This window comes from Vicia villosa, linkage group LG3 (assembly GCF_029867415.1).
Source record: "Vicia villosa cultivar HV-30 ecotype Madison, WI linkage group LG3, Vvil1.0, whole genome shotgun sequence".
In the NCBI taxonomy this organism is placed as follows: domain Eukaryota; kingdom Viridiplantae; phylum Streptophyta; class Magnoliopsida; order Fabales; family Fabaceae; genus Vicia; species Vicia villosa.
The window spans coordinates 20959448-20978198 of record NC_081182.1 but is presented as its reverse complement, the minus strand read 5'-3'; the positions used below and the strand labels follow the sequence as shown (position 1 = coordinate 20978198).

Below are 18751 nucleotides of genomic sequence, written 5' to 3'. Positions count from 1 at the left end.
ATGGCAAATTACAATTTTGTCTGGTCTGGTCCAAAATTAACCGCGGAGCTAGATTTTAGTTACTGGGAACTGTTGATGACAACACATTTAAAAGCTCACAATGTTTGGAGCTTTGTAGATCCTGATTTACAAGAAGGAGCTGATGAAGTTGCTCGTAGAAGGGGCCAGTTGGCACTTTCACAAATTCATCAAGGAATTGATTACTCAATATTTGGCAAAATAGCAAATGCCAAAACTGCTAAAGAAGCGTGGGACATATTGAAGTTGTCACATAAAGGAGTAGAGAAAGCTCAGAAGTCCAAATTACAATTGCTGCGTAGAGAATATGAAAGATACGAAATGTCAAATTCAGAAACAGTAGAACAATATTTTTCTCGTGTTATAAATCTCGTCAACAAAATGCGAGTATATGGAGAAGATATTCCAGATAGCAAAGTGGTAGAAAAAATTCTACGTACGATGCCGATGAAGTTTGACCATGTGGTGACTACAATAATTGAGTCCCACGATACAGATACTCTGTCTGTAGCAGAATTACAGGGAAGCATTGAAAGTCATGTCAACAGAATATTAGAAAAGACCGAAAAAGTGGTAAAAGAAGAAGCTCTAAAGAGTCAGGTGAATTTCAACAACACTTCTGAGTCAAGCTATATTGTAGAAGAAAGAGGTCAAAATACATTCAACAGAGGAAGAGGAAATTATAGAGGCAGAGGCCGGGAAAATTATGGAGGAAGAGGACGTGGCAACTTTAACCAATGGAGAGACAATAATTTCACTCCATCTAATCAAGGAACAGGTGGAAATAATTTTGGATACAACAATCGTGGTCGAGGAAACAATTTCGGATTCAACAATCGTGGTAGAGGAAGAGGTAACTACAACCAAGAAATGACGAATTATAGTTGTTATCATTGTGGAAAGTTTGGACACAAAGCAGCTGATTGCAGATACAAACATCAGGCAAATGTAGCAGAAAGTTCGTATCAAAATTCAGGTGAGTACTTTGAAAATCCACAAAACTTATTTTTGGCCAGTAATATATTTTCTGAGGAAGAGGATATTTGGTATCTGGATACTGGATGTAGTAATCATATGTGTGGGAAAAAGGAATTATTTTCTTCTCTAAACGAAACGGTAAAATCTACCGTGAAGTTTGGAAACAATTCAAATATTCTGATTTTGGGAAAAGGCTGAATTGCTATCAGGTTGAAAGATGGAACTCAAAACTTTATTGGTGATGTTTTCTATGCTCCTGGTCTTCATCACAATCTCCTGAGTATGGGACAACTGTCGGAGAAAGGTTATAACATGCAGATTCACAATGGTTTTTGCACGTTGATCGATAGGAATGGCAGATTCATCACAAAGGTAAGAATGACACCAAACCGCTTATTTCCTTTGAAAATTCAACATGAAAAATTTCCTTGCTTGAGTTCTATCATTCCAAATGATGATTGGTTATGGCACATGAGATTTGGTCACTTTCATTTCTCTGGCTTGAATTACTTGTCGAGAAAAGAATATGTTTCTGGATTGCCTGTTGTGAATATTCCAAATGGAGTATGTGAGACTTGTCAAATTGGAAAGAAGCATAGAGATTCGTTTCCAACTGAAATGTCTTGGCGAGCAAAGAAGCTGCTAGAGATAATTCATTCAGATTTGTGTTCAGTGGAAATACCAACACCTGGTGGCTGTAAGTACTTTATTACTTTTATTGATGATTTTAGTAGAAAGACTTGGGTGTATTTCTTGAAACAAAAATCAGAAGCATGTGAAGCCTTCAAGACATTCAAGGCATTTGTAGAAAAACAAAGTGGTTGTAGAATCAAAGCATTGAGAACAGACAGAGGCCAAGAATACCTCGCTGGTACAAGTTTCTTTGAGCAACATGGAATTGAGCATCAATTAACAACAAGGTATACACCTCAACAGAACGGAGTTGCTGAAAGAAAGAATAGAACGATCATGGATATGGTGAGATGCATGTTGAAGGCTAAACAAATGCCTAAGGAATTTTGGGCAGAAGTTGTTGCTACTGCAGTTTATATTTTAAACAGGTGTCCAACAAAAAGTGTTCAACAAAAGACTCCCGAAGAAGCTTGGAGTGGAAGAAGACCTTCAATCCGACACCTTAGAGTTATTGGATGTATTGCATATGCTCATGTACCAGATCAATTAAGAAAGAAGTTAGATGACAAAGGAGAAAGATGTATCTTTGTTGGTTATAGTTCAAACTCAAAGGCCTATAAGCTTTACAATCCAGAGACAAAGAAGGTGATTATTAGTCGAGATGTGACTTTTGATGAAGGAGGAATGTGGGATTGGTCCTCAAAGTCACAAAAAGATCCAATATTAACTTCAAATGATTACGAAGAGGTGGATGAATATAATCTAACACCTGATGAGCCAGAGACATCCAACAGACAACAAACAACACCTGATGAGCCAGAAACATCCAACAGACAACAAAGGCCGCATAGATTACCAGCCAGACTACAAGATTGTGTTTTGGGCAATGATAATGATCCATATGATGAGGAGATTATCAACTTTGCTTTATTTGCAGATTGTGAGCCATTTACTTTTGAAGAAGCAGCTGACGATGAAAATTGGAGAAAAGCCATGAATGAAGAAATCACTGCAATAGAGAAGAATCAAACATGGGAGCTGACAGAGTTACCAGCAGACAAGAAAGCTATAGGAGTGAAGTGGGTGTACAAGACAAAGTACAAACCCAATGGTGATATTGATCGCTATAAAGCAAGGTTGGTGGCAAAAGGATACAAACAAAAACCAGGTATTGATTACTTTGAAGTATTTGCTCCTGTTGCAAGGTTAGATACAATTAGAATGCTTATTTCAATATCAGCTCAAAATAGTTGGAAAATACATCAAATGGATGTTAAGTCTGCATTTCTTAATGGAAATTTGGAAGAAGAAGTGTATGTTGAGCAGCCTGCAGGATATTTGGTCAAAGGAAAGGAGGATAAAGTCTATAGATTGAAGAAAGCATTATATGGTTTGAAGCAGGCGCCAAGAGCTTGGTATAACAAGATTGATTCTTATTTTGTGAAGAATGGTTTTCAGAGATGTCCTCACGAGCACACGCTATATATCAAATACATTGATCCTGACGATGTCCTTATGGTGTGCCTATATGTTGATAACTTGATTTTCACTGGAAATAATTCAAAGATGATTACAAAATTTAGGGAGGCTATGATTCAACATTTTGAAATGACAGATTTGGGCCTAATGTCCTATTTCCTTGGCATTGAGGTCGTCCAAAAAGATGATGGAATTTTCATTTCTCAAAAGAAGTATGCAAGTGATATTCTGAAGAAGTTCAAGATGGAGCATTCAAAGCCAGTTTATACACCTGTTGAAGAAAAGTTGAAGTTGACAAGAGAAAATGATGGAAAGAGGGTAGACTCAACCCAATATAAAAGTTTGATTGGAAGCTTAAGATATCTGACTGCGACAAGACCAGATATAGTATATGGAGTTGGATTGCTCAGCAGATTCATGGAAGAACCGTGTGTTAGCCATTTATAAGGAGCAAAGAGGATTCTTCGTTATATCAAAGGTACTCTGACCGAAGGTATTTTTTATGCTAGTAATAATGATGTGGAACTTATTGGATACACGGATAGTGATTGGGCTGGAGATATAGAAACAAGAAAAAGCACATCAGGGTATGCATTTCATTTGGGCACAGGTGCAATTTCGTGGTCTTCAAAGAAACAACCAGTTGTTGCACTTTCTACTGCTGAAGCTGAATATATTGCAGCAACCAGTTGTGCTACTCAAACAGTATGGATGAGAAGAATTTTAGAAGTGATACATCAGAAACAGAATAGTCCTACAAAGATATATTGCGACAACAAGTCAGCAATTGCACTGAGTAAGAATCCGGTTTTTCATGGACGGTCCAAGCATATTGATATTCGGTTTCATAAGATAAGAGAGTTGATAGCTGAGAAAGAAGTGGTGATCGAGTACTGTCCCATTGAAGAACAAATTGCAGACATATTTACGAAACCTCTGAAGATTGAGCTATTTTACAAATTGAAGAAAATGCTTGGGATGATAAAATTGAAAGCTTGATTTAAGGAAGACAATGTTAGAATTAAATCAAGATTTTAAAAGAGTGTTCTAGATTTTTGGTTGGAAAGAGAGACTAGAAAACTCTAGGTAGATATTAAGATTTTCTTCTTAGTCACTAAGTTATATGTAGCATGAGGTGTAGTAATTCTTAGTCACTAAGAAAGAATGATGTAGGACAACTTGATTAACCGCCATACTTTTTCTTAATGACTAGGAAAGCTTGCTTATAGGTTAAGTATGAAAGGCCTATAAAAAGGCATGTAATCTAGCTTAGTAAAAAATATCAGTTTTAGAAATAAATGAGAATTAAACTATCTCTTCCTCTCTATTATTTGTGTATATGTTTCATTAGATAACAAGAAGGAAAAAGGGAACGTTGGTGTTCTTTACTTCATATCACATCGCCGGAGCTCCGATTGAGGTGGTATGCGATTGCAAGTGTTTGTTTTGTTTTCTTTATTTTTTTACCCAATCCAATGCCAAGTGTCGTATCCAGAATGATGGAATAAAAAGGTCAAGAAATGTTTTTTTTACTGATGCAAAAGTCAAAGTAACCATTAGTTGAACCATGATGTGTACCGCCCCATGTTTCTACATCATTCTATTTTTTTTTTTGTGTTTTATCATTCATTTAGTTAGGACTTCTAAATTTGGGTTAATGTAAATTTGGGTCAATTGGGCCTTACGCCTCTTTACATTTTCTTTCTCTGGTACTTATTTTAATTGTTTACTAATTATTTAAATTATGCAGTAAATAAGTTTTTAATTAAATTTAGTCTTTATTTAAATTTTCTTTTGTTAGTTTACTTTTATCAAGAATTCTACATAATGTTTCTATTTTCTTGTATTTCATTACTAACATTTTGTTTTGATTGCGAGATACTATCTTGAGCAATTGTACGATTTTGTGTACAATTTGCAAGTCGATAATTCTTGAATATTTAATGGTTTAATTTCTGCTTTTTATTTTTATTTGATTTTTTTGTAATATTAATTTTTCATCCCCATTCGGCAAATTGTAACCACCACCCAGAAGCCTTGTAATAGCGTAAGATTTAATTTTCGCACTTTAATTTTCTGTACAAATATTAACTGCTAGATGTATGCCTTAGGATTGCATGGCGATATTAAAATCAATCGTTAGCTAACCATAATCAAGATAAAATATCTGAATATAACATACTCTTGTTAACACACTCACCTTTAGGGCAACCCTCTCTTGTTGTCTTTCGATTATAATTGTCAAGTCCCTCGAGCGTAGGGGTACCTTTAGAAAATGTTGCCTACAATTCAAATCATCATAGTCCCTCCGATATAAGGATCATAGTCCCTTCGAGTTGCCTACGATAAATTGATCTTGTCCCTTGATGACACTACGATAAAATGATGATAGTCCCTTCGAATTGCTAAGGTATCCTTACATGTTGCCTTCTATGACCAATCAATGACCCTTCGATGTCCCTTCACATCCAATATATAGGATTACCTACCCACTCATGGTATGGATAGTACTCTTACTCAAGGAAAGCCTTAAGAATAGTGAAGACCTTACAAATTAGGGTAAGTAACTCTTAAATGCTTGCTCACAACAAATCAAATCTTCAAATACTTTTCACACCTTGTTTTTCAAAACATCTTTCAAGATAACACTTTGTATACATCCATACAAGGATCATTACAAAGTTAAACTCTTTTGTAAACTGTTTTTTTAAACACACACTACATTTTCAAACAAGTCAAACAAAAACAAGTGAGCTAACAATTAAAACCCCATGGATAACCATGGATACAAAGGGTGCTAACACCTTCCCTTTATATAACCTACCCCCGAACTCAAAATCTTTAAAAAGGTCTTTCCTGTTCTTTTTGCTTCGATAAAATAAAAGTCGGTGGCGACTCTTGCTTACCGCAACATTGTTTTGCGAAATAACAAAACAAAAGTCAATTCTCCCATCATATTACATTGTTACAGGGAAACAACAAAAGCTTGAAAGATTTCCCAAATATGCCTCTAGCAAACATGTTTTTGATTTCTATGACTCATAATCGCCTTATTTATGACGAGCTTAATCATGATCGCCAAAGTCTGTATTTAAAGCACCAAAAATTAACTTCCACAATGACCGAAGAACAGAAGAACATATACGACACAATCATAAGTAGCGTCAATGATAATCGGGGTGGTCTTTTCTTCCTATACGGATATGGTGGAATTGGTAAAACATTCATTTGGAGGACAATTTCTGCAGCAATTAGATCAAAATGAGATATTGTTTTCACAGTGGCCTCAATTGGAATATCACCATTACTTAATCTTGGTGGAAGGATAACCCTTTCAAGATTCGGCATGCCAATACAGATCATTGAGAATTTTACGTGTCGTATTAAACTAGGTGATCCTTTAGTTGAATTAATTGTTAGGTCAAAGCTAATTATTTGGGATGAAGCGCCTATGATTCATAAACATTCCTTTGAAGTTGTTGATAAAATGTTTAGGGATATACTCAGAGTCTCTAATCTAAGAAGTATGAAGGTTCCCTTTAGAGGTAAAGTTGTTGTTTTGGACGGTGATTTTAGACAAATTCTTCCTGTCATTCCAAAAGGGACGAGACAAGATATTGTACATGCTAGCATTAACTTTTCATACCTTTGGCAATTTTGTCGAGTCTTAACATTAACAAAGAATACGAGGCTCAAATCTACATCTTCGTGTTCCAATCTCAATAACGTCAAAGAGTTCTCAAGTTGGATTTTAAATGTTGGAGATGGAAACTGAAATGGAGAAACTGAAATTACAATACCAGATGTCTTGCTAACTAAGAATACAAGCAACCCTATTGCTTCAATTGTTAATACCACATATCCATCACTCTTGGATAATATGAAAGATCCAATTTTTTCCAAAATATGGCAATCTTAGAACCTACAAATGATATTGTGGATACATTGAACAACTACATTATGACTTTGATTCTAGGTGATGAAAAAACATACTTAAGTGCTGATAGTCCATGTTCATTTGGTGAAAACAATAATAGTCCATATTCATACTTCTGAATTTCTTAACACCATTAATTCTTCAGGTCTACCAACACATGAGTTAAAACTAAAAATTGGTGTTCCGGTAATGTTGTTCAGGAATATTGATCAACAAACAAGTTTATGTAACGATACTCGACTTATAATTACACATATGGGTACTTATGTACTAGAGGCGAAAGTCATATCACAGAGTAGTATTGCACAAAAGGTTTATATCCCGAGATTGTCTTTGACTCCATCTGACCCAAGAATTCCCTTCAATTTTCAACGTAAACAGTTTCCTATTGTTGTCTCATTTGCAGTGACTATCAATATAAGTGAAGGTCAATCTCTTCAAAATGTTGGTATATATCTTCCAAAACCTGTATTTTCACATGGCCAATTATATGTTGCTGTTTCACGTGCTGGGTTAAAGTTGCTTATATGTGATGATGACGATCATGTCTCCAACAAGACTTACAACGTCATTTACAAAGAAATTTTCCAAAATTTGAGATAGACCATATTTACAATAAATAGTATTTTTTGTTATGCAATAGTATTTTTTTATTTTATTCTTTCTTCATTCAATGCAATATAATCATGACTCATAAAAAATCTTAATTTAATCAATTAATTACTTATTGTATCATATATTTTTATTTTACATTAACTCTTCATTAAAATAACTTATTTTCCGCGCATCGCACGGGTACAACCACTAATTTTATAAATATGGTTTTAGTCAAATCCATATTTTGGACATCCAAATCCAAAATAAAAATATTATCTAAAAATCGATATTTTTTTGAAATACGAAAAAAAACAATTTTTTTTGGAAATACCAAAAAATCAATTTAATAAAAAAACTATAGAGTTGATTTTTTTTCCGAAAAATTGAATTTTTTTAAGGGTCGGGCTAACATGTGCCCTAATGGCACATGTTAAGTATACTATAATTAGAAAAACTTAAATATAATTAAATGTGATAAAGTCATATTTAATGTTTCAACACATTGAATGCGCGTGTTCTAAGAAAATATTTCTATAATTAATTTATTAATTTAAGCCCTTGGGGCACATATTAGCTTTTCCTTTTTTTTTAAAATACCAAAAATCGTTTTTTTTTTTCGAGAAATACGAAAAATTGAATTTTTTAGAAAATAATAAAAATAGATTTTAATCAATTTTTTTTTTCAAAAATACAAAAAATCGAGGTTTTTTATAAATATGAAAAAAAAAAAACCATTTTTCATAAATACAAAAATAATGAGTTTTTTGGGAATACGAAAAATTGAGTTTTTTAATAAATACGAAAATTTATTTTATCGCAAAAAAATAACATTTTTTTTTTAAAATACAAAAAATCGAGTGTTTTAAAAAATCGGAAAATGGATTTTTTTTCCGAAAATATACAAATTTAAAACAAACTGTAAGAAAAAGAATATTCAAATATAAAAAAAATTATTTTGATATTCAAAACTGGATTTAAATTAAATTTTGGTTATAAGTTTTAGAACCGATTATGAAATATATAACCGGTTTCAAAATATGGTTATGGATAAACCGATTATGTAAAAATATAACCATTTATATGGACTATTTATGATAAACGGTTATAGTAAATGATTATAAATTAAATATGGATTAGTTATGTGAATAATCCATCCATGAGCACCCTTAACAAAAACCCATATGGAAGTGTTGGATCACAAATTTAACAAGTTTGTCACCGAAGAAATTATCGGGCCGAGTCGCGGAATAATGCGCTTTCTTTAAGGCATTTTGTAGTACTGTCAAAATTATGCAAAGCAGCTCTTAATAACCACGACGCCTCCAGGATAAAACAACCCAGTTCTATATTGTTCGATTACTAATTGCACGGTAGATAGTCGATCTAGAAATGCATCCTCAAATGGTACTAAGGCCATTCAAATATGGTATAAATACCACCTTAGTATCTGTTATAACGACCAGTCGTAATAATTTCTCAATTCAAGATAAATTTCAATAATTCTCTAAAGAGAATCCAAGAAAAATTATACTTGATAATTTCTCAACTCAAACGAGGATAAATTAACATTATTCTCTAAACAATGTGGTACCTAAGGAATTTTTTCAACTAACACACAATGTGAGACTAAGGAGTTTTTTCAACTAACACACAATGTGGGACTTAGGAAATTTTTCAATTCATCTCCATATTTTGGAATATTGATATAATGTTCCAACAATCCCCCACTTGAATTTAAAAAGTGTTTCAGAAATAACATCAAACGTTTCTAAGATTGTGCATAAACAAAGGTGTCTACGACTTGAACCTTTGTATAGCAAGTAGGATTCCAATTCAACAAGAGTGACACTATTGTCTTAAACTCTATCTCAGACATCAGACTCACACACAACCATTTCTTAAGGTGTATTCTAACAGCCCGTGCTTTAATGGCTCTAGGAAATTTGATTCTAAATTCCATAGGAACCAGCCTAAGTTCCAGAATCACATAGGTGAGTCTATCAAGAGTGCTCCTGTAGCCTAGGTACTCCCTCATACCGAGTATAGATCTCATTAAGAGTTACTATTATCCCATCCTCTTATTACTTCAAGATTCATGCTTCACTTGCATGATCATTTCATATTGCTCACAACTTGTTATTACCCATTGAACCTATTTCTTGGGATCTCCAATCATCTAAGTCGGGTTACCATAATGAGAAACTCATTTCTTTAAAGGCATTAGTCCCATCTTCTTAGATGTATTATGGACTTTCTCTCTAGTTATTCCTTTTGTCAAAGGATCTGCTAAGTTTTCATCAGTGTGTACATGATCCACTCTTAAAGCTCCTTTAAAGATACAATCTTTGAAGGTGTTAAGCTTCCTTCTTATTTGACGTCTTTTACCATTATAATAATGGTTCTTAATTTTTGCAATTGCCGCGGTACTATTGCAGTGGATCAACATAGCTGACATAGGTTTTTCCCATAAAGGGATCTCAATTAGCAAACATCTTAACCAGTTTGCTTTTTCACTAGTTATGGCTAGTGCTATCATCTCATACTCCATTATGGACTAAGCCAGGATAGTTTGTTTCTTTGGTTTACAAGATACAACTCCTCTAGCTATACAAAATATATACCCACTAGTAGCTTTGGACTCATCCGATAAGATGTTCCAATTTGCATCATTGTACCCTTCTAGCATAACGTGAAATTTCCGATAGTGTAAGTCGAGATCTATGGTCCTTTTAAGATACCTCATGACTCGCTCAATATCTTGCCAGTGCTCGCTACTCGGTCTACTCGTAAATCTGCATAGAAATTCTACGACATATGCAATGTCGCGTCTAGTACAATTAGTGGCATACCTAATACTGCCAATGATGCTCGCATACTCTGTTTGTATTACAATTTCACCAGTGTTCTTAAACAATTTCACACTTGGATCATATGGTGCGCACGCAGGTTTACAATCAAAGTATTTATATTTCTTTAAGATCTTCTCCACATAGTGTGATTGATCAAAAGAAATTCCTTGCTCGAATCTCGTGATCTTGAACCAAGAACCACACTTGCTTCTCCGAGATCTTTCATATCAAATTTATTGCACAACAATGACTTCACATCATTAATGGTCTGAATGTTTGATCCAAGTATGAGTAAATCGTCTACATATAGACATATGATAATGCAGATGCGAATCTTAGATTTGTAATAAACGCATTTGTCACTTTCATTCACTTTATACCCATTTGATATCATTAAGTTATCAAAATTTTCATGCCATTGTTTAGGAGATTGTTTTAATCCATACATTGACTTGTCTAACTTACAGACCTTTTTTTCTTATTCGTGTATCATAAACCTTTTCGGTTGTTTCATATATATTTCTTCTTCTAAATCACTATTTAAAAAAATTGTTTTAACATCCATTTGGTATACTATTAAGTTATAAATAGCAGCTGTTGAAATAAGTACCCTAATGGATGTAATCTTGGTGATTAGAGAGAAGGTGTCGAAGAAATCTATATTTTCTCTTTGTCCAAACCCTTGACTATAAGGCGAGCCTTGTATTTATCAATAGTTCCATCAGGTTTTAGTTTCCTTTTCTTAACCCATTTACAACCGATTGGTTCGCAACTAAGATACAAGTCTACTAAGTGCTAGGTCTTGTTATATTCTAGAGATTTTATCCCATCGTTTATAGCTTTTTTCCATAAATCTGCATCCATAAATGACTAGGTTTCTTGAATATTTATTGGATCTTCTTCTACATTATAAGCCGCATAATCGGGCCCATAGTCTTTAGAAATTTTGACTCTTTTACTTCGTCGAAGTTCTGTTTCACATTGTTGGTGCTTTCCGTGCTTCTTATCTCAGGAATGTGGCTCAATTGAGCGCCCCTACTATTTCTCGATTTGAAGGGAAATTTATCTTCATAGAAATTAGCATCATTTGATTCTATGATCACTTTTGCATTTAAGTCATAAAACCTATATGCCTTACTATTTGTTGCATACACAATGAATACACATTCATATGCTCTACTAGCGAGTCTAACTCGTTTTGGATCCAGAATTCTGACATAAGCCAGACATCCCCAAGTTCTCAAATAAGACAAGTTTGGTTGTCTTTTCTTTAATATCTCATAAGGATAGATATTAATCTCTGACTTGGGAACTCTATTCAAGACATAACAAACAGGCAATAAAATTTTCCTCCACCAGTAAGGTGCAGCACCAGAATTCATTATAATTGCAACAACAGGTTCAGTAAGAATTCTATTCTTTCTTCCTGCTTTACCATTCTTTTCAAGAGAATATGGAGCAGTTGTTTCATGTACAATTCTATGTTCTTTATAAAAATAATTAAATAAACTAGAATCGTACAATTTACCTATCACTACAAATTCTTACTAAATCATTTTCAAATTCTTTACAAAGTTTTTAAACTTATCAATTTCATTCACAAAAATATCATCCTTTGTGATGATGGTGTACAAACCTACCCCAATAAACTGACTAAATCTTTCCTTATTTATAAAAAGAAGAAAAAACATAAACATGATTCTTTATAATCTATGGAGTATACATAACATCCTTCAAGGTTAAAGTCTTTTCATAGGCGGCCATGTTCCACTTCTCTAATATCGACAACATTAGTGGTGTGGACATCTCCCAACAACACTTTCTTGTCTTTAGTATTCGTGTTTGTTTTAAATGTAACACGATTATAACAAACACGGCAAGAGACACGTGTTTATCCACCAACAATTAGATCCATCAACCATGTTGATTTCAATGATCATAGAAATAAATTGTCCATTAGCCAGGTTAACGTTGTGGATTACGGGCTACACCAGGTTCAAGCCTGCTTCTACATCTCTTAGCCATATGACTTAGTTTTTCACAGTTAAAACAAAGGGAAAATAACTTCATTTCTTTGAGATGGTGGTTGTTGTCTAGGTTGAACAATTGGGGCCATATAAGGGTTCTAATTCTTAATTCAGTTCACAATATTGTGGTTCTAATTCTTTAATGATTTGCCATATGGCTTCAGAACCACACTGAATTTCTTTTTGTTGTTTAAAACTACAAAGACTTTTCTATTTAATCATTCTGTGAGATTCTTCTTCAATTTAAATGAGAATAATCAGTCTCTCAATTAAAATTATTTTATTTTGTAACAAAGCATAATTCTTAAAAACTTTCAAACTAGGGGACAATTTGTCAATAATAAAAGAAATTCGAATTGTTCATATAAATACATACCTTCAGTGACTATCTTATGAGCAATCTTTTGAAGTTCGTGACTTTGGGTTTCTACGGACCTTTCATCTACCATTTGATACTTCACGTAGCTGCTAAAATCATTCTTATTTTCTCCAGCTTCTTCAATGTCATACTTGTTTTTCAGAGCCTCTTAAACAAATTTTGAAGCGTCGTATTTACTGTAATAGTCACACAGATCAGGGCCGGCCCAATCAACACAGAGGCCCCGTTCTAATTTTGAAAATGGGCCCAAATTTAAAATATAAATACAATTATATTAATTAAAAAAGAGACATAAAAATTATATTTATGTATTAATCAATAATATATTTAATTAAAATTATTTTGAATTTTGATCTATCTCAATTTTTATATGTATTGAATTTTTATTATAACATTTTTTTAGTTTATTGAATTTTTATCATAATATTTTATTTATTTCTATTAATATTTATAGAAAAAAAAATTGGATCTTTTAAAAATTTTGGGCCCCTAAAATTTGGGGGCCCTGTGCTGTAGCACTCCCTGCACATGCATAGGGCCGGCCCTGACACAGATCATTTGCGATTCCATTCAGAATGTTATAATCATTCTTTCTATAAGGTGATTTCTTTCCTAAGCTATAAATTATTCGCTTTAATCTGTGCAGCAGATTCAACTTCAACACTATTATGTGTTCCTTTTGAATCCTTAAATTTCTTACCGTTAGTTTGGTCGATTGATCCAGAAGGAGCAACAAAATGTCATCAGTCAGAATGTTAGCTACCTTTTTCAACATTAAGAAGAAAAACATCTTTTTTGTTGCCAGCATTTGAAGTGACATCTCTCAAACATGAATGGTTTGTCAAAGACAGTATCCGCAAAAGTACCAATAATTTCTTCGGTAGCCATGACAGTTTGAAACGTCTTAATATTGTTGGATCAAGATTTTAACAAGTTTTCCACCGAAGAAATTACATGGTCGAGTCGCGGAACAATGCACTTTCTTTAAGACGTTTCGCGGTACTGCCAAAATTATGCAAAACAACTCTTAATAACCACGACGTCTCCATGATAAAATAACTCACTTCTATATTGTACTATTACTACTAATACCATTTAAATATGGTATAAATACCATCTTGGGATCTGTTATAACGACCAGTCGTAATAATTTTTCAAACCAAGAGAAATTTCATTAATTCTCTAAAGAGAATCTAAGAAAAATTATACTTGATAATTTCTCAACTCAAATGAGGCGAAATTAACATTATTCTCTAAGGACAATTCAAGAAAGTACTCGTAAAATTTAACGAGTAGAAAGAAAGAGGGAGAAGTCAGCGCTTCGACAATTCGAAAGACGCAAAGTTATGAGAGTGAGGAAGGAAAAACTCAATAAGTTTTTGGTGTGTTTTGGAATGAAACAAATGACTTCCTTATATAATAAAGTAAACTAGTCAATATTTCTAATCTAAACAATGTAAGACAAAGGAAAAATTGAGTGTTTTAAAAAAAATGAAAAATGGGTTTTTTCCCGAAAATATACAAATTAATTAACAAAATAAAAAATTTCAAATTGATACCATAAAAAGTACTTTTACTAATATCCCTTTTAAAATAAAATGTTAAGATTTTGGTTAGAAATACAAATTTCATATAATTTAACAAAGTTTTGATCATTTTTATCCTTAAAATTTTTATAACATTTGTGAATTAAATTTAGGTACATCCAGTAGCAACCAGACACATAATTCTTAAGTACTAGTAAGTTAATCAAATTTGATGTTTGACTAACATAAAAAAATGTTGAAAATAAAATTGCAAATTATTTTTCTTTCAATCATTGAAATTTACAAGATAATATTTTTCAATTAGAATATAAATATAAAAAGAACCATATTTATCCATAGGAGATAATGCAAAAAAGAGAGCTAACAAATGTGTTAGTTTGCTCAGTAATCTAATATTTAACTCTTGTAATTTTAATTCTAAAGCTCATTCATAATAGGTTAATTAACACATAGAGGAACCCGAGACGGTTGATCTAGTAGTGGAGTTTGGGCCTTAAGGGCGTGCTTTCCTTGAAGTCCTGAGTAGTGTGTTACTTATTAACCTATTATGAATGAACTTTAGTGTTAAATTGTAAATATATTTTTGCATTTTAATTATAAAATTGAAATTTTAAAAAACTATTATAATTTGAGGATAAAATCTATTATAATTTCCATTCAAAGATGTCGGAGAATGAGAACAAGAATGGACAAATGTAAGGTGGATAACATGGAGACACGTGGACCTAAGTTCACTTGGAGGGGCCCTATCTTTCATGGTGGTCAAAGGATTTATGAGAAGCTTGACAAAGCTTTAAGTAATTATGAGTGGAGAGTTCAATTTCCGGATGTTGTTGTTAAAGTGTTAATGCGTGTGGACTTTTCAGACCAACTCCCTATCCTTATTAGTGTGTATGAAGATAATCAGAGTTATCGTAAGCAACCTTTCCGGTTTGAGAATGCATGGCTCATGCATGAGACTTACCAAAGTATCCTTCAAGAGGTTTGGAGAGAGGATCAGAAAATCACTCTAAACCTTAAGAATGTTATAACAGGAATTCAATCTTGGAAATTTGAGACTTTTGATCAAATAAAGAGATTGAAGCAGTGGACTATTAGAAGATTAGAAGGAGTCCAGTATAATCTTCAACTGAGAGACAATATGGGTGGTATGAGAAATTTGGAAAAGCGTCTTCAAGAGGAGCTTAATGATATTCTTAATACAGAAGAGATGATGTGGTTCCAACGGTCTAGAACGATGTGGTTATCTGATGGCGATAGAAATACTAAATATTACCACATGAAAACCTTAGCCAGAAGAAAAAGAAACAAAATTGTGATGCTCAAGGATGCTAATGGAGTCTGGATAAGTGATCAAGAAGCTTTGAAACGGGTTGTCACTGAATTCTATCAAGAACTTTTTAAAGGCCATCATAGTTGGTGTAACTAGAGTGTGTCGCAAGTGAGTTATCCTAGGCTCGATGCTGAGAGTCTGGAGATTCTTAGGAAGAATATTAGTGGAACAGAAGTCAAAAATGCCCTCTTTTCCATGAAACTGTGGACTGCCCCAGGTCCGGATGCGTTTCCCCCGGGATTTTATCAAAGATCTTGGCATATTGTGGGAGCTGGTCTGATTCAGTTTGTTCAAGAAGTGTGGAAGAATCCTAGTTTATTGATTGATATCAATAAGACGCATATATTTCTTATTCCTAAAGTGGATCAACCTACCAGTGTGGTGCAATTCCGCCCCATTTCTTTATGCAACACCTTATACAAAGTCATCAGCAAAGTGGTCGTGGGGAGGTTAAATCCTTTCATGCCACTTCTTGTTTCTCCTCTTCAAACTGGCTTTGTTCCAGGGAGATCTATACACGAAAACATCATCATTGCTAAGGAAATAATGCACTCTATGCAGAAGAAAAAAGGCAAAAAAGGTTTTTTTTTTTTGCTATTAAGATAGATCTTACGGAAGCTTACGACAAGCTGAACTGGGAATTCATTTGGCGTATTCTGGAGGAGATTGGGCTTCCTAAGGAGATGGTTAATGTCATTATCCATGGTAGCACAAGTGTGGAGACGAATATCAACTGGAAAGGGAGTAAGAATGAATTCTTTAGACCGCAAAGAGGAATCAGACAGGGTGATCCTATGTCCCCATATATCTTTGTTCTTTGCATGAATAAGTTAATTCATTTAATCGAGGAAGCTATTAATAACAAGAAGTGGAAATCTTTCAAGGTTGGTAGAGGTGGTGTTGGCATTTCCCATCTTATGTTTACGGATGACTTGCTGATTTTTGGAGAAGCAAATGAAGTTCAATTGCGTTGTGTTAAGGAGACCCTTGAGAACTTCTGTAGAATGTCTGGCTAGGAGATAAGTAATGACAAGTCCAGCATTTTGTTCTCTGACAATGTTTCTAGGAATGAGAGGAACCGTTTGGTGCATTTGTCTGGTTTTCGAGAGACGCATTATTTTGGCAAGTATTTGGGCATCCCTCTTAAAGGCAAAGCTATGAGGAAACAGGACTTCCAATATGTTATTGAGCAAGTAGCGAACAAGATTTCCAGTTGGAAAGCTAGACATTTATCCTCGCGTGAAGGATCACTCTAGCCAAAAGTGTCATCGAAGTCGTTCCAATTTACCCTATGATGACAAATCCTATCCCAAAAAGTGTGATCCATGATATTCACAAGTTGCAGAGAGACTTCATTTGGGGTGACACGGAGTTGAAAAAAATTTCATGTTGTTGGGTGGAATAAGATTACTAGATCTAAGTGTGAGGGTGGACTTGGCTTAAGAGATCTTAATATTATGAATCAGGCCTGTATTATGAAACTTGGATGCAAGATCCTTAATAATGAGGAGGACATGTGGTGCAACATTATGAGAAGTAAGTATCGAGTGGATAGTAATAATGAAGTTCTGCATGCTAAGAATTCTGACTCAAATCTCTGGAAGTTTATTGTTAAAACCTCGACTAAGCTCCTCGATCATGATCGGTTGCTTACTCATCATCGAGTTAGTTTATCTGGATTCGGTGGAGATGGATGCCCTTTGTGTGGTGTTGTTAGTGAGACCTCTATGCATGCCCTTAGAGATTGCAAATTTGCCAGAAGCTTGTGGGAGAGTATTGTGCCGCACGAGGTCATGTATGTTTTCTTTCATACAGGTTGGCAAGATTGGCTGGATTTAAACATTCAGAATAAGCTTAGTGCAAACTCGGAATGGTGCTCCGTTTGGGCTATAAGCTTCCATTCTTTATGGATGTGGAGGAATAAGGAGACTCGTGATAGCAACTATGTGAGACCCAGCAATGTGAAGGATATAATTGAAGAAAAAGTTCTCCAATACAAGAAGGCTATGCATGTTAAATATAAGATTATGGATAGGAGTAAAGTGACGAAACTTGTGAAGTGGAGTCTTCCTAAACTCCCCTTTGTGAAACTTAATGTGGATGGTGCACATGATCAGAATGGTATGGCAGGGTGTGGAGGTATTGTGAGAAGTGACAAGGGAGATTGGCTTGGAGGTTTCTCTAAGAGTATTGGTGTTTGCAGCCCTTTCATGGCAGAGATTTGGAGTATTTTCACGGGGCTTAGTGTGGTTGAGGAGCTTGGCTATAGACGAGTAGAAGTCGAGACGAATTCCAGTAAAGCTGTGGAGTGTATTCTTAATGGAGATACGAAGCATATGAGTGTGGGGAGTTTGATTTGCAGGATCAGAATCTTGATGACAAAGTTTGAAATGGTGGATTTACACCATGCTTTTAGGGAGACCAATCGGTGTGCTCACGTTCTTGCTCGCGAGGGGAAGAAGCTTAAGGGAACCTCTATCTTTTATAGTGATGTTCCTCCTTGGTTGAAGAATCCGGTAGAAATGGATAGAAGAGTTACTATTTATCCTAGATCTGTTCTTTTGTAGTTTGTCTTTTGGGCTTAGGTCCTCCATATTACCAAAAAAAAAAAAAAAAACTATTATAATTTGAGGATAAAATCTATTATAATTAAATTTCCTTTTTCTTAAACAAGATTTATTAGAATTTTTTTTACCATTTCTAATTTTATAATCAGTGTGACATTGTCCATGAAATGACTAAAAACTATACACTTCCTTGTTTTGTCCTACACATTGCGATTCCATTTATATGGCAAATTTAAACCACATCGGCTGTATTATAATATTGAACCATAAAATATTTTCTAATGTGGAATAGATATTATTTATTTAGGTAATGTGGATGTAATAAACTAAGTAAATGATAGAAAATAGATGATAAAAAATAAAGTTGGAAAGTTAACAATAAGAATGCTTGGCTTATAATATCAAGC

General features: G+C 34.0%; 3 protein-coding genes across 3 annotated transcripts; all 3 read left to right on the top strand.

Moving 5' to 3' along the window:
- LOC131657688 (uncharacterized) lies at positions 1-1194 on the top strand. Its single transcript, XM_058927057.1, has one exon. The coding sequence runs from the start codon at positions 1-3 to the stop codon at positions 1192-1194; it is 1194 nt and encodes a 397-aa protein (XP_058783040.1).
- Positions 1195-6226: 5032 nt separating this feature from the next.
- On the top strand, positions 6227-6883 carry LOC131657687 (uncharacterized). Its single transcript, XM_058927056.1, has 2 exons — positions 6227-6323; positions 6390-6883. Exons 1-2 carry the CDS (start codon positions 6227-6229, stop codon positions 6881-6883), a joined length of 591 nt encoding a protein of 196 aa, XP_058783039.1.
- A 131-nt stretch (positions 6884-7014) lies between these two features.
- On the top strand, positions 7015-7648 carry LOC131657686 (uncharacterized). The gene is made up of 2 exons (XM_058927055.1): positions 7015-7084; positions 7191-7648. The coding sequence occupies exons 1-2, from the start codon at positions 7015-7017 to the stop codon at positions 7646-7648; spliced, it is 528 nt and encodes a 175-aa protein (XP_058783038.1).
- The last annotated feature ends 11103 nt before the right edge of the window (positions 7649-18751 follow it).

What these genes read in the sequence shown, in the direction of transcription:
- LOC131657687 (XM_058927056.1), top strand. Translation starts at nt 6,227, where the DNA reads ATGACCGAAGAACAGAAGAACATATACGACACAATCATAAGTAGCGTC. An exon ending in ATACGGATATGGTGGAATTG is followed by an intron (nt 6,324 to 6,389) that starts GTAAAACATTCA and finishes TTGTTTTCACAG; the next exon opens with TGGCCTCAATTGGAATATCA.
- LOC131657686 (XM_058927055.1), top strand. Translation starts at nt 7,015, where the DNA reads ATGGCAATCTTAGAACCTACAAATGATATTGTGGATACATTGAACAAC. An exon ending in CATTATGACTTTGATTCTAG is followed by an intron (nt 7,085 to 7,190) that starts GTGATGAAAAAA and finishes TTAATTCTTCAG; the next exon opens with GTCTACCAACACATGAGTTA.
- LOC131657688 (XM_058927057.1), top strand. Translation starts at nt 1, where the DNA reads ATGGCAAATTACAATTTTGTCTGGTCTGGTCCAAAATTAACCGCGGAG.